The following is a 16,927-nucleotide window of genomic DNA, read 5'->3' on the forward strand; positions in this document are numbered from 1 at the left end:
CCAATATATTCAGGTCCTATTCCAAGAGTTAGGTCAAAGATTAAGTAACAGGACCTCGGGTGATCATCTGTGCAATTTGACACCTGCCACAAACTCGTCAGTGCAGGAACAGTTAAATTAGGGAGGTAAATGTGCTTCGAGAGGGAAGGGTTCAGTTTCCTATGGCATTGGGATCCGTTCTGGGGCAGCAGTGAAGTGTAACGATGGGGACGTTAACAACTGAACAGAGCTGCGACCAATATCTTCATGTGGAAATAAACTGGAGCTATAGGGGAGGGTTTAAACTAATAGGTGAAAAGCAAGAGTATTTAGTTGACATCAAAGGATCACAGTGGTAAAGTCCTACTGTTACAGATTTCTCATTTTCAGTTTGTTAAGCTGATTTGCAACTCGTTAAAATGGACATAACGAGTAATATTTAAATTATACAATTGAGCCAGACTCTTTCCCGGATTTGCACAGATAGCCACAATCAATGAGGCTGCCAAGATCCCATCCACCTATGGCCACTTGTATTTTGAACGATGCGGTTGCGTTTTGACGCGCTGATACCAGCAACGGCTTGGCCGCTGTCGAGAGCCGTCCACAGTCAGCGGGATGATGTCGGACGAGGAGTCGCCGAGCGCATCAGTGATGGTGGCCGACATGCAGCAAATGGTGAAAAAGAAAGATACCATCGAGGCGCAGATCAAAGCTTACTATGACATTTTAGAGGCGGTGAGTGGTTAAAGGATGTCTCGGTTGCACAGTGCCCACGGGGATTGAGCGAGCAGCGCCAGTGCTGGAGGCTGTTGTCAGCAGTGGTATACGGGCACTGTTTGTCTGGCACTCAAACATGCACACTTCTCGTGTGCTTCAACCCAGCAAACTCGGAAAGCTGACAACTCAAAAAAACAACAACCTGTAACTGAAGAACAGCCCTCACTAAGGCCACTGATTCAATGCAACTGAAGTTAAATGCTTCTTTTATTACATTGGATTTCAGGGTTTGTTTAGTCGTGCCAATCCTCTGCTTTTGGGGGAGGACATGTTCTTTTCCGACCCATGTTCATAGAGGAGTTTGGAAACCAGATGATTTAGGGACTATAAATCCTCAGTGGCTCATTCTCTTTCAAGTTTCCTGATTTGTTTTTGCTTCTAGCTGGGCCACCATCCATCTCCGCCCCCTTGCCTTTTGTGAGAGAGCACAGGATGGGCTTGCACCCTTCCTGTGGGCGGACAAGGGTGTGTGCGTCGTGTGACTGTGTCCCCGTGTAGGGGGAAAACAAATATCTGACATCTTCCCATGATAGTGCTGCCTTTCACTCATTTGCACAGCGTCAGGGCAACGCTGTGTCAACTCTCAGGCACAGAGCCATGGTACTTTCCAGCACAATGCAGGTGCCACGGGATCACAGGGCATGCCTGAAATAAATAGCTCTGTTGAGTCGGCATATGCAGTCTAGATGTACTCGGCCAACTTTGTAAGGGTTGAGGTCACTGGGCGAGCGCAACAGTAAAATTACTAATTCAAATTCTTCAGTTTATGTTTAAATGTGTCTAGTTAGCTTGTATTTATTATTTTGTTATCTAGCTGGTTCCGTGCTCTTATGCGGATGGTTGCTGTGCGAGGAGGGGCATGTGAGGCTGTCATTTTCTCTCGCACACAGTCTGGTTAGAAGTAAAAACAAAACGGCAACAACGTGCAAGCGAGTGAACTACTGGCTATTTAAGTGGTCCCACAATCCTCTATTTTCGCAGCAGCACGAATGGGGTTTGGAAATATGATTGTCCTCTCCAAAAGTGAACGATTAGCATCTGTCTCAATGACATTTCTTAATAGACCTTTTTATAGAGTTTTGAAAAATTAAGTTCCTTATTTACATATTGAGACGCAGTTCCCATTCTGAAATGAAGATTTAAAGAAAGACTTACATTTATATAGCACCTTTCACGACCACCGGACGTCCCAAAGCGCTTTACAGCCAATGAAGTACTTTTTGAAGTGTAGTCACTGTTGTAATGTAGGAAACGTGGCTGCCAATTTGCGCACAGCAAGCTCCCACAAACAGTAATGTGATGATGACCAGATAATCTGTTTAAGTGATGTTGACTGAGGCATAAATATTGACCAGGGCACCGGGGATAACTCCCCTACTCTTCTTCGAAATAGTGCCATGGGATCTTTTGCGTCCACTTGAGAGTAGACGGGATCTTGGTTTAACATCTCATCCGAAAGATGGCACCTCTGACAGTGCAGCACTCCCTCAGTACCGCAATGGAGTGCCAGCCTAGATTTTTGTGCTCAAGTTTCTGGAGTCGGACTTGAACCCACAACCTTCTGACTCAGGTGAGAGTGCTACCAACTGAGCCACTGGCTGACAGGGCAGAAAGCTTTCCAGCCCCTCGCTGTACAAACCATAATTAGATGAACAAGTGGACATTTAAGTTCCAGACCCAGACTAAGAGGTTATGAAGCCTGTCAAACTCTGTAAATAGGATGTGTTTTTGATGCATTAGAATGCAGTGCTTACATTTATCTAGTGTGACTACATAATCAAACATGGACAAACAGAATGCATCCAATTTCCAAACTACCAAACTTGCTAATTTACTTCCACTATGTAAATTCCTGATCCAGGCACGCGATTTAAATACATAGGGTTGCATTTTATAGTGTAGCAGTACATTGATGTGACATTTGTTGTTCAGATCATTGAATTATCTATTTTATTCAGTGGCACAAAGTGCTTAATGATGATGAATAAATATTGATAAAGCCATGACGGTCTGTTTCATGAGTATCTTGCACTGGGATATATTAGAATTAAATCATACAATCATAGAATGATACAGCACAGAAGGAGGCCATTCGGCTCATCATGCCTGTGCCGGCTCTTTGATAGAGCTATCCAATTAGTCTCACTCCCCTGCTCTTTCCCCATAGCCCTGTAGATTTTTTCTCTTCAAATATATATCCAAATCACTTGACTGTTACTTTTGAATCTGCATCCACCATCCTTTCAGGCACTGGATTCCAGATCACAACAACTCGCTGTGGGGGAAAAAATGTCCTTATATTGCCTCTGGTTCTTTTGCCAATCACCTTTAAATCCGATAATAAATGACACATGTAGGCATGGAAAAGGAACAAAACCAGCCAAAAGATATGGTTTTCAAATGTTTCATTTGCATTTAACACTAATAGTAACTGTTGAACCTGTGACTTTCAGCAAAACAAAGCTGGAATGGATGAACCTTTAGTTGATATTGAAGGATATCCACGAACAGATATTAATGTTTATGAAGTTCGAACAGCCCGACATAATATCATTTGTAAGTATTGTTGATATATTTGAAAAATCTTGTGATGTAGTTATGTTGCTTTTAGCTATCAATGAATGTTAACAGTTTTAAGTGCTGTACAAAAAAGAAGTATCTGAAGCCTGATAATTCTATGAGTAGACTATTAGGTTCTTCACATTCAAATTATAACTATGGTTGTCATTTACATTTGTCTACCTGATGTAGGTGAGTTTTGTTGGTTCTTGACTGGGGCTTGTAAATGAGTCCCTTAAGATGGTTGAGTGCTTTGTCTTGGGTAAAAATGAAATGACCTGTCCTTCCCACAAAGTATTTTTTCTCTCGGAAGATAATACGCAATGAATTGATAGCACCTGTGAAAAAGCCATGGTCATCTCTGTCTCTTTGCAAGAGAGGAGGTTTAGTAGGCAGCGAAAGGGGCTAAAATTAAAGAATTTTAAAATGTATATTTTGGCATATTTTTGTGTTTATCAATGTGAGGGATAACTGTTTAACAGTGGAACATTTTTGAAACTGCCTGAGCATCAAAGAGGAATCTGTAGCTGATCGTCGCACCTTGTGTCGAAGTTCCTGGTCCCTATCTTTTTTTGCCTCCCATTGATGGTACACCGGAAATAGCAGGCAAGCCTACAACTCTGGCACTCAGGGCAGGTATGGCAGGTATTGCTGTGCCCAAACATTTCTCTAGTCTTATGTAAATATGTTGTGGATGTTTTCTGTTTATAAGGTCTACAAAATGATCATAAAGCCTTGATGAAACAGATTGAGGAAGGACTACACCAGCTGCATGCACATGACAGGGAAAAGCATAGACTGGATGATACAGAAGTACATCAAGAAGCAATGGAACAGGAGAATAGTATACGACCTGCTTTTGCCAAAATAGATGCCGTTAGTCCAGGCTCACCTGCCAGTATTGCAGTAAGTATAGAAAAAGCTTCACGTACCCAAGATTAGTTTTAAAATGTACAGTATAATAAATCCAATATCTTAAACTAAATTATTTTCCACAAGGAACTTTTTCATAATGGCAAACAAATGTCAAATAATGTTGCTTATTATATCTGAAATGTTTAAAGAAGTTACTGGCATATTTGTTTTCCATTAAGCACTGCATAGTATTCTTTGTGCAGCTTTCATACAATGATATCCCATCATTTCAGTTGAGACAATCTGTATTTTGCACTAAGATTAGAGTGCTTTCTTATAATTATGTGCAGGGCTGTTCTAGGAGCCATAAACAGACCATTCATAATCAAGTTGTCCTTGGGTCCTTAAGGAGGTTTAAGGCCAAAACAGGATTTTAAATTGCAGGTATTGAGGGACTGGGAGCCAGTATAGCGGGACTGGTGCGGGATAGAATACAGGCAGCAGAATTTTGCATGAGTTGAAGTTTACAGTGTGGAGGATGGGAGGCTGGCCAGAAGAGCATTGGAATAGTGAAATCTGGAGATGACAAAGGCATGGATGAGAGATTCAGCAGCAGATTGGTTAAGGTGGAGCGGTGATGGGTGATATTACAGAGGTGGAAGTAGGCGATCTTGGTGATGGAGAGGATATAGGGTCAGAAGCTCAGCTTGAAGTTGAGTAGGATGCCAAACCTGTGAGTTGTCTGGTTCAACCTGAGATAGTGGCTGGGGAAGGGGATGGAATTGGTGGTAAAGGAACAGAGCTTGTGATTGGAGCTGTAGACAATGACTTCGGTCTGCTAATGTTGCCAGTGGTGGAAATTGCGGCTCATTCAAGACTGGATGTTGGAAAAGCAATCTGACAGCATGGAGGCAGTGGAAGGGTTGAAAGAGGTGGTGGAGAGATTAGACCTGGATGTCACCAACGTACATGTGGAAGCTGACCCTATGTCTTCAGATGATGTTGTCAAGGGGGAACATATAAGATGAGAAATAGCAGGGGCCAAGGATAAATCCTTGGGGAACGCCAGAAGTAATGATGCTGGGCAGGAAGAAAAGCCATTGCTGGAGACGCTCTGACTATGATTGGAAAGGTAAGAGTGGAACCAATTAAAGGCAATTTAACTGAGCTGGACAATGGAAGAGAGGTGTTGGAGTAAGATGGTGTGGTTGTAGCGAGGATGAGAAGAAATAATGCACTAGAGCCACCGAGGATGTCATTTGTGACTTTAATTAGGGCTGTTTCAGTGGCGTGTTGGGCGGAAACATGATTGGAGAGATTCAGATATGGAGTTGGGGAAAATGATACAGATTTGGGAGGTGACAACAGATTTAAGATCTTTGGAGAAGAAAGGGAGATTAGAGATTGGAAGGAAATTAAATGGTAGTATACCATATAGAGTCATAACGGCACAGAAAGAGGCCATTCGGCCCATCGAGTCCGTGCTGGCTCCCTGTGGAGCGATCCAGTCAGTCCCATTCCCCCGCTCTATTCCCGTAGCCCTGCAAATTTATTTCCCTCAAGTGCCTATTCAGTCTCCCCTTGAAAACATTGTGTGTCCCCGCTTCCACCACTTCCGTCGGCAGCGAGTTCCAGGTCCTCGCCATTCGCTGCATAAAAAAGTTTTTCCTCACAACCCCCTGTATCTCTTGCCCAAAACCTTAAATCTGCATTCCCCTAGTCCTTGTACCATCAATTAGTGGGAACAGCCTTTCCTCATCTAGCCTATCCAAACCCGTCATAATCTTGTACACCTCTATCAAATCACCCCTCAACCTCCTTTGTTCTAATGAAAACAAATCCAACTTCTCCAACTTGTCGTCAAAGCTAAGATCCCCCATCCCTGGAACCATTCTGGTAAATCCCCTCTGCACCCTCTCAAGTGCCTTCACTTTCTTCTTAAAGTGTGGTGACCAGAACTGGATGCAATACTCCAGTTGTGGCCTAACAAGCGCTTTATAAAGGTTCAGCATAACTTCCCTACTTTTGTACTCAATACCTCTATTTATGAAGCCCAAGATCCCATATGCTTTGCTAACCACTCTCTCAATATGTCCTGCCACCTTCAGGGACCTGTGCACATTAACTCCCAGGTCCCTCTGTCCCTGCACACTCTGTAAAACTGTGCCATTAAGTGTATATTGCCTCTTCCTGTTTGTAATGCCAAAATGCATCACCTCGCACTTCTCTGTATTAAATTCCATCTGCCACTTGTCTGCCCATTCTGCTAGCCTTTCGATGTCCTGCTGCAGTCGATTGGTATCATCCTCACTGTTTGCCACACCCCCAAGTTTGGTGTCATTGGCAAATTTAGAAATTCTACTCTGTATTCCAATATCCAGGTCATTTATATATATCAAAAAAGCAGTGGCCCCAGCACTGACCCTTGGGGAACATAACTGTCTACCATCCTCCAGTCTGAAAAACAGCCATTTACCACAACTCGCTGTGTTCTGTCCTTAAGCCAATTGCTTATCCAAGCTGCCACTGACCCAACTATTCCATGAGCCTCAATTTTGTTAAGCAGCCTTCTATGTGGTACTTTTGTCAAATGCCTTCCTAAAATCCATGTAGACAACATCCATTGCATTCCCTTCATCAATCCTCCCTGTTACTTCATCAAAACATTCAATTAGATTAGTCAAACACGATCTGCCTTTTACAAATCTGTGTTGGCTCTCCTTAATTAGCTTAAACCTCTCCAAGTACCTGTTAATTTTTCCTTGATTATTGTTTCTAAAACTTTACCCACCACTGATGTAACTCAGGCCAGTCAGTTTAACTAGGATTGTCCTTACACCCTTTCTTGAACAATGGTGTCACATTTGCCACTTTCCAATCCTCGGGCACCTCCCCCGCATCTAGGGAAGATTGGAAAATTATGGCAATCCCTTCTGCTATCTCCTCCCCCAATTCCCTTAGCAACCTGGGATGCAAGCCAGCTGGACCAGGCGACTTATCCACTCTAAGCATACCCAGCCTTTCTAGTACATCCTGTTTATCAATTTTCACTCCTTCCATTGCTTATACCTTTTCCACTTCTGCCGATATTTTGTCAGCATCCACCTCCTTAGTAAACACCAATACAAAGTACTCATTGAGTATTCTGGCCTTGCCCTGTGCCTCTAAGCATATATCACCTTCTTTGTCCCTAATATGCCCCACCCCGCCTCTTCTACCGGCATGTAAACAGTAAGTGGGTAGTAAGATTTTTGAGTTCCCTTTTATGTTAACCGCCATTCTACTCTCATTCTCTCTTTGTCAATCTTATTTTCATCTTCACATCCCCTCTCAACCTATTGTATTTGGTCTGGTTCTCCCTTGAAGAATTCACCTGACATGCATCATACACCCTCTTTTTTTTGTTTCATCAACTTCTCTATCTCCCTCGTCATCCGAGGAGCCCTTGCTTTGGTTCCCTTACCCTTCCCTCTTGTTGGAATTTACCTAGCCTGTACTTGGAACATCTCCTCTTTAAAGATCACCCATTGTTCCATTACAGTTTTTCCTGTCAGTCTTTGGTTCCATTTTACCCTGGCTAGATCCTATGGTTCAGTTATCCAGTGCCTTGTGTGACTGGAACAGAAAATAGGTTTTACACCACAGCAGTTATCTCTTCATTCTTTGATGTAATGTTTTCCTGACTGACCTGTTTGGACACCATTCACACCTTTGATTGCTGTGATTATCTCTCTGCCGAGGTGTGATAAATGGCAGTTAGAAAGATTACCTGTAAACATCTGACATTATTCTCTGACTATATAAGCTGTGTCTTTATGCATTTCTCCACTTCACCTGACGAAGGAGCAGCGCTCCGAAAGCTTGTGATTGCAAATAAAGCTGTTGGACTATAACCTGGTGTTGTGTGACTTCTTACATTTGTTATATTGAAGTAGATGTGTGGTGGTGAATGAGGTTGAGGGCCACAGAGTTAAACTCCATTTCCAAGTACATCACTACACAAATATTTTGTTTAGGGAACAAATACTACCAGGAAACACTCTTTTTACCAGCAGTCTTTTTTATTTTTTTATTTTTATCTGGAAATCTCTCTTAACCGGCAAAATTCAGGAGTAGGTTCAGGTAAGTTTTACTATATATTAGTGGCCGTGTAACCGGGGTTCCTGGATCTGTGGCCGTGTAACCGGGACTCCTGCACCTGTGGCCGTGTACGGGGTTCTCATAGCTTGGTAAGTATACCTCTCTGTAATCCGGACTTTTTGATAAACTGGCACCACGCCGGTCCCGTCGGTGCCGGATAAAAAAGAGTTTCCTGTAATTGGAAAATAAGTTACAATGGTGTTTGGAGTAGAAGGCAATTTTATACATGCAGTCTCTTTCTCTTGTCTTCTAGGGTTTGCAGGTTGGTGATGAAATTATCGAATTTGGCTCTGTAAATACACAGAACTTCCAAAACTTGCAAAATATTGCCATGGTGGTCCAGCATAGTGAAGGGGTGAGTGCCTGTATCATACTGGTGGAAAACACTTTGCTTCTTTCATCACATTTGATTGTATTCTGAAAAAATTAAAAACTGGATGTCAGACAAGCAATCTGACAGTTTAGAGACAGTGGAGGGTTCGAGAGAAGTGGTGAGGTAGAGCTTGGTGTCGTCAGTGTACATGTGGAAACTGATGCTGTGTTTTCAATTTATGTCACCAAGGGGCAGCATGTAAATGAGAAATAGAAGGGGGCCAAGGATTGATCCTTGGGGGACACCAGAAGTAACGATGCGGGAGCGGGAAGAGAAGCCATTGCAGGTGATTCTCTGGCTACGATTAGATGGATAAAAATGGAACCAGGCCAGCTGGACGACAGTGGAGGGGCGTTGGAGAAGGATGGCGTGGTCATCCGTGTCAAAGGCTGCAGACAAGTCAAGAATTTCGAGGAGGGGTAGTTTACCTTTGTCACAGTCACAAGGGATGTCATTTGTGACTTTGATGAGAGCCGTTTCGGTACTGTAGCAGGGGCGGAAAACTGATTGGAGGGATTCATACATGGAGTTGCGGGAAAGTTGGGCACGGATTTGGGAGGCGACAACACATTCAAGGACTTTGGAGAGGAAAGGGAGGTTGGAGATGGGGTGGTAGTTTGCAAGGACGGAGGGATCAAGGGTTGGTTTTTTGAGGAGAGGAGTGATGACGGCAGATTTGAGGTAGAGGGGGACAGTACCTGAGGAGAGAGAACCATTAACAATGTCAGCTAACATGGGAGCCAGAAAAGGTAGTTGGGTGGTCAGCAGTTTGGTGGGAAAAGGGTCAAGGGAGCAGGAAGTGGGTCTCATGGACAAGATGAGCGCAGAGAGGTCATGAGGGGAGATCGGAGAGAAACTGGAGAAAGATGTGAGTTCAGGGCTAGGGCAGGAGGGAACCTCAGAGGAAGTTTGGCCCGGTGGGCTAGGAGAAGGAAGGGAAGTGGCAGAGGCAGCTGAACGGATGGTCTCAGTCTTAGAGACAAAGAAGTTCATGAGCTCCTCACATTTGTTGTCGGAGGTGAGGGTAGAGTAGACAGGGGAGAGGGGTTTAAGAAGACGGTTAGCAGTATAGACCAGAAGCTGGGGTTTATCTTTGCATTCCAGAATGATTCTGGAATAGTGATCAATTTAGACAGACAAGAGCAGGACCTGATTCAGGTTTAATAAGAAGCTTCTGATTGCAGCATGGCTGTTATACCTTTAGTGTCCTTAGTTATATTTTTTCAAAGATTATGTAAATCTGGCCTGTCACAAAATTATTCCAAGTATAATCCTTTTGAAAATTATTTTCTCTCAACTTCTGGCTGAGCCTGCATCATTACCTAGGTTGCAGGAAGGGGACAGGCACGTGACCTGCTTTCTATCTTCCGCCAGCACCTCTCTGTAGCCTGCTGCTAGAAAGTGCTTTCAGTATATATTGATTTGATCTCTAATTCTCTCGTATCCTGCGCTAATGCAAGGTGCTCATTTTGGCATCTGCTGCTCCTCTTTCTGCCCCCGACCCTCACCCCCACCCTCCAAATAGCCGGGCAAGATTAGAAACTTGTCAAAGAGAAACTTGGTTGCAGACCAAGGTGTTTAAAATTATGAAAGGATGAGACAGAGTAGAGAGAGACTACTTCCGGTGATTGAAAGGTCTAGAATGAGGACACATAGATATGATTAAACACAAGAGAGTTAGGATAGAGAGCAGGAAATCTTTTTTGCAACGAGGATTGTGAGGCTGTGCAGTGGAGTTGGTGATTGAAGCAAAGACCATGTCAACATTTAAGATTAGGTTAGATAGGTGATTGAAGTAAAGGGATATGGGAACCGGGTGGACACATGGGGTTAGCGCTATTGCTCGTATGGTTGTGCCGAACAGCCCGCTTCCCTTTTGTAATTTCTATGTAATTCTATGCCCCTACTGAGTGCCACTTGGAAGCAGAAGCAGTAGATAAATTTACTAGAGATCTTACACTTTTATTCCTATATATTTTCTCAGCAATAAATTCTGTCACCATTCTGTTGCATCAGATCTAAAAGTACTGGCAAGAAATCTATTACTATTTTCAAAAGTGATCTGAAAAAGTTAATTTACAGAAGCAAGAGCAAAAGTAATAGTAAATAGAGCAAAGCATAAGAATAAATTGAACACACAGATTTTTCAATGCACAGTGGCACCTGTGCATTGTTGCACACTTATCACATTTAGATTAATTTTTTTCATTTCCAAAACTGTCTCTACCATTCAGAACAGGGGAAATGGACGAGGATAGAAACGGTTATTATTTTTGAGCACTGTTGATTTTACTGTCCACTTTATGATATCAGTTTAGCTCAATTGGTAGTATTCTCTCCTCTAAATCAGACTCTGGGTTCAAATCCATCCCAGAACCTGACTACCTAAACTGGGCCAGGAGTATCCAAGCTTTTTGTCTTCATGGAGCCTTTCGATCACCTGTAAAGTTTAATTTTGTGTTACATTAATTTACATATATCTTAAATTGCGGACACTAATGGACCTTGGTATGCTGATTTAGTCACCATGCTAAGAACTTGTCAAAGAGAAACTTGGTTGCAGACCAAGGTGTTTAAAATTATGAAAGGATGAGACAGAGTAGATAGAGACTACTTCCGGTGATTGAAAGGTCTAGAATGAGGACACATAGATATGATTAAACACAGAGAGTTAGGATAGAGAGCAGGAAATCTTTTTTGCAACGAGGATTGTAACCCCCCAGGTCCATAAAATTCAAATGGGACAAACTAGTGAGTAATAAATATAAATGCAAAAGGAAAGAGAGAATTTGTATTTATACAGCAGAGCCTCAGGACGTTCTGAAGTGCTTGACAGCCAATTAAGTACTTTTGTTGATGGATAGGAAAATGCATCAGCCAATTTGCACACATCAATATCCCACAAACAGCAAGGAGATAAATGTTAATCTATTTTAGTAGTGTTGGTGGAGGAATAAATGTTGGCTGGACACCGGGAGAACCCCTTGCTCTTTATTTGAATATTGTTATGGCATCTTTTACGTCCACCTGCACAGGCAGACGAAACCTTGGTTTAACATCTCATCCAAAAGACAGCACCTCTGACAGTGCATCACTCCCTCACTCCACATGAAATGTCAGCCGAGATTATGCGCTCAAGTTGCTAGAGTGAGGCTTGAACCTACAACCTTCTGATTCAGAGGTGAGAAATGCAAAGTTACCTGGGCTTCATGGACAAATTGCCAGTGGTATAGGTTTGACATTGCTGAGTTAAGATGACACTCCAGCACAGCACTGTGAATGCACTGCATTGTTGGAGGTGCTGATTTTATGATAGGCAATAAACTGAGGTCCTATTTGCCACTTCGAAAAAGAGCAGGGTGTCACAGTGTCCTGGCCAGCATTCCTCCCTCAGCCAACGCCAGATTTAAGTTACTGCCATGTGTGGGATCTTGCTGTTTACAAAATGGTTGCAGTGTATGCTTACATAATAATCAGTGCATTTCAAAGTAATTCATCATATGTGAAATGCTTTGAAATATTTCTGGAAGATGCAATAAAGCACTATATAAATGCAAGTCATTTTCTCTATTCCTAGTTTCAAAGCTATTTTGATTTTTGCAAAACATTAAATTTTGTCAAATAAAAGTGACTGATTTTTTTGAGAGATATTAAGGTAGTGCGATATTTATTCCCTTGAAGGCCAAAAATTACTAATTTCTTCATGTTAAAGTATGAAAATAATTAACTTCGCACATTGCACTGATTTCACATTTATAAGATGGAAAATGCAATATCAGACTCTAGGTTTACCAGGTGAATATGTTATCACACTGATGGGGAATATAAGCTGCTTTACCTCTTTTGGCTTACTGTAGTAATATATTTCCTTACAGAAACCTCTAAGCATAACAATTATTCGAAATGGACAGAATGTTCACATTGGTCTCACACCTCAGCGATGGAGTGGAAGAGGATTGTTGGGGTATGTTTCATTGCATTAAGATAATTGAGTAGAAACTTTCAGTGAACAGGGCACAAATCATTGATTTAATCCTGGTGAGGATTACCCCTATATATATTTAACAATACATTAATTCGACATATTAAAAAATATATATAAGCTAACTGCCTCTTAACCTCACTGGAGAACATCTTGTCACCTTTGGTAAAAAGAGCTGTTTCCTGTTCTAAATCTGTGATGTTAAAGAGGCAGTTTTATTGCTAAAGAGGGAGAAAACCCAGAACATTTGTGCTTTCTTGTAGTGCCATCACATGGAGATGACGGTGTTTTTGTAATGTAGTGACCGCTTTCAGCATCACTGAATCATGAAAGAAAATTGGATGCATGTTGATAATCCCTCTTAAATCAGAACCTTCAAAAACTCTTATCAGGAAAGGGCAACTGTTCATACTTATTCCTATCTTTTAAGACAAATTGGTTATCTGTGTGTTTGTTTAATATACTATCTAATATGTTCATAAAGACATTTTGGTCTTTTTGTAGAGCTTGATGGCTTTTAAAAAAAAATATTACCTTTTTCTAAGATTGAGATAATTAGAAGATTTGTTTAGAAGTAATAAAAAGCTAAATTCTTAAGTAATCCATCAATTCAGTTTGAGTTTTTTATAAAAGCAGCAATGTTATCAAATAAGTATCTGAAATCTGTAGTAGTAGGAGTTGACCAACTCTGAAGTATATTTTTTCTTTTAAATATTTAACGATTCATTGATAACTTTCAAAGCACAATTACTTCTTTTTTCAATTACAAACATTCTGTGTTACAAGCTATGATGGTTTCTTGGGTACAGTGGTGCTAGTCAGTCCTATCTGAGTATCTTGATGTGTCCGTACTGCCCAATACCTAACTATACAATAGCATATTAACCACCCCATGATTGGGGGGGGGGGGGGTAAATGAGTTAAATATGGAGAACACCCCCCCAACGCACCTGCCGCCTTTTTTTTTACAATGGTGGATATTGGGGCGCCTGACGGTGGGACACTTAATTAACATAATTAAATCGGACTCTTTAGTGCAATTGGGAGCCCGATTTAAAATTCACTGCTGCTGTGCAGGTTTCCCAGGGGTCTGAAAAACCATTGTGAGAGGGAGGCGGGGGGCTACCGGCTCCACAAATGCCGCCTTCAGCACTTCTTGTGGACCAGGAGGAACAGGAGTGCTCCCCCGGCCTCTCCAGGAAGCCTTCAGCCTCCCCCATGTTGATCATGGCCCCTCTTTCCCTCCCCGCCCCGATTGTGGCCTCTCTTTTTCTTCTCCCCACCCGTTTGCTGACCTCCACAGCCCAGATCAGTGACCTCCCCCCCTGCCCCGATTGCCAGGGACTGTCTCCAAGGGTCGCTGGCTGCGGCCTCCTGCCGCTGGTGTTCCCTCATGGCTGCTGGGTGAGTTGGGTTTTTTGGGTTGGCAGCACACTCCAAGCTGGTTACTGTGTCTTCAACCCCTCAGTAGCACATAGTATTTGCATGTCTGAAATCACTAGACAAATTTTCAAATGTTTTGATATACTTTGCTTCCAAAATATTTGGTAGTGTAATATTTAATGCAAGATCTGTTACAGAAGAGCATTTAATATTGGAGCAGACAATAATTCACATAATTGATTTCTCTTTTTCCAGATGCAATATTGTACCTTTACAGAACTAAACATCATTGATTCAGCTTGAGAAAATCTTCACCTACTGCAAAATGCTTGCAGTACAGTAATGTGAAAATAAGAGCAAATCTGGACATAGGAACATTAACTATTTCAGTCGTAGGTTTTGAATACATCTAATTTGAATTTAAAGCAGACTATTTTTATTTGATTCTGGGATTTTTTAGATTCTGTACAAAGTTTTTTCTGTACATTGTTACTTTTCTTTTCAGATTTAATTTTAAACCCTTTCGTAGTTTTCTGTCACCGTGTCATTCTTCAACCGAGAGGGCATTGAGACTAAGTTTTCACAGCTGTTACCTCACTTCACTATATTAGCTGATAAAAGAATGGGTGAAAGGTTGAATTGAATTCTCTTGTTGTTTATTTCCACTCTTTCCCCACCCCACATAACGAGTAGTAAATTTCTGATCTCAGTCAAGGGTGGATTTCAAATTCCGGCCATTATGGACTTCAGAGTTAAAGCATTTTGACAGTTTATTAGTGTTGTTGGTGTAATACCTGCTTCGGGAATTGGTCAAGTGCATAGTTGAGTGTTTTCAGTATACTTATCAAACACTTTGATCTTCAAAAATAAAATGCTGTGTTTTTAAAAGAAAGAAAAATGGAAATACGTAGTTATTGGACTTCAAAATGTGTTAAGCATCACAATTGTTTGAAGTGACCAGTTTATTGAAACTGGTTAATTTTTGGGGGGATCTTTACACTTTCAAAATGCTGAATATTCATTTGTATTTCATGTAAATATAGGAGCAGCTTATGAATAAAAATTGAAATTCCATGCGTGAGAAATATGGTAGTGTCTGCCATAATTGTTTTGTTTTGAAGTGTACAGAAATCACATATTTGATAGAATTAAAGATGATGCTGCTGATCGCCAAATCATCTGACAGGTTATGTGCTGATCATTTCTTTCCCTTAAAGGAAAAAATAGTGTTTTCAAGTTTTTACAATTATTGATAGTTGTGGTGGGGTAGGGAAGGACTTTTGTGTTGCATCCATTTGGGCCAGATTCAAATCCAGCTCCCAAAACTGTAGTTAACCTACTGCACCATCGCCGTGAACCATTAAACATCTAATCTGGGTTTAACAGGTCTTCTACGGAATAAATCCATCAAACTAATGCTTGAGAAAGCAAAACATAATTTGAGCATTTGCTGTTTATTTACAAAATGCTACCTCTGTGAATCATAGAACAGTACAGCACAGAAGGAGGCCATTCAGCCCATTGATTCTGTGCCGGCTCTTTCAAAGAGCAATCTAGTTAGTCCCACTTCCCCGCTCTTTCCCCATATCCCTGCAATTTTTTCTCCTTCAAGTATTTATCCAATTCCCTTTTGAAGGCTACTATTGAATCTGTATCCACCACCCTATCAGGCAGTGCATTCCAAATCCTAACCACTCCTTGCGTAAAAAAAGTTTTCCTCATGTCGCCTCTAGTTCTTTTGCCAATCACCTTAAATCTGTGCCCTCTGGTTATCGACCCTTCAGCCACTGGAAACAGTTTCTCTTTATTTACTCTATCTAAACCCTTCATGATTTTAAACACCTCTATCAAATCTCTTAGCCTTCTCTGCTCTAAGGAGAACGACCCTAGCTTCTCCAGTCTATCCACGTAACTGAAGTCCCTCATCCCTGGAACCATTCTAGTAAATCTCTTCTGTACCCTCTCCCAAGCCTTCATGTCCTACCTAAAGTGTGGTGCCCAGAATTGGACACAATTCTCCAGCTGGAGCCGAACTAGTGTTTTATATAGGTTTAGTATAACTTCCTGACTTTTGTACTCTGCCTCTATTTATAAATAGATCCCCTATGCTTTATTAACTGCTTTTTTAACCTGTCCTGCCACCTTCAAAGATTTGTGCACAATCTTTGTTCTTGCACCCCTGTTAAAATTGTACCATTTAGTATGTATAGTCTCTCCTCTTCCCACCAAAATGTATCACCTCACTTTTCTACGTTGAATTTCATCTGCCATGTGGCTGCCCATTCCACCCATTTTAGCCTAATTTAAGTGTCTCCATTTCAAAATTGGAGTTGCTCAGAATTACCACATGTCTTATAGAATCTTACAGCACAAAAGGAGGCCATTCGGCCCATTGTGCCTGTGCCAGCTCTTTGAAAGTATTACCAAATTTAGTCCCACACCCCAGCTTTTCCCCATAACCCTGAAAATTAGTCCTCTTCAAATACACTGCCTTTTGAAAGTTCTTATGGAATCTGCTTCCACCAACCTTTCAAGTAGTGCATTCCAGATCTTAACCCTCTGAGAAAAAAATTCTCCTCATTTCCCCTCTAGTTCTTTTACCAATTATTTTAAATCCATGACCTCTGGTTACCTATCCCCTTCCAAAGGAAACAGTTTCTCCCTACTTGCTCTATCAAAACCCTATAAAATTTTGAATACCTCTATTAGGTCTCCCCTTAACCTTAAGGAGAACAATCCCTTAATGTTGTGGCATTACTTCAAACAGTAACTAATTTTACATTTTCCACCAAATTTTATTTAAAAATCTTTATTTTCAAAAGATAACATACTAGGAACCATCCATGATTCTAGAAAGTCCCACAAATGACAATGTT

At 41.5% G+C, this 16,927-nt stretch overlaps 1 protein-coding gene across 1 annotated transcript; it reads left to right on the forward strand.

Annotated features, from left to right (window-relative positions):
• Nucleotides 1–510: 510 nt before the first annotated feature.
• Nucleotides 511–15,229, forward strand: psmd9 (proteasome 26S subunit, non-ATPase 9). Its single transcript, XM_085961644.1, has 6 exons — nt 511–717; nt 3,213–3,315; nt 4,031–4,224; nt 8,567–8,668; nt 12,562–12,650; nt 14,307–15,229. Exons 1-6 carry the CDS (start codon nt 598–600, stop codon nt 14,332–14,334), a joined length of 636 nt encoding a protein of 211 aa, XP_085817770.1. The 5' UTR covers nt 511–597; the 3' UTR covers nt 14,335–15,229.
• The last annotated feature ends 1,698 nt before the right edge of the window (nt 15,230–16,927 follow it).

Source organism: Somniosus microcephalus, chromosome 19, assembly GCF_052327205.1.
Source record: "Somniosus microcephalus isolate GS21.2 chromosome 19, FLI_Smic_1.0, whole genome shotgun sequence".
In the NCBI taxonomy this organism is placed as follows: domain Eukaryota; kingdom Metazoa; phylum Chordata; class Chondrichthyes; order Squaliformes; family Somniosidae; genus Somniosus; species Somniosus microcephalus.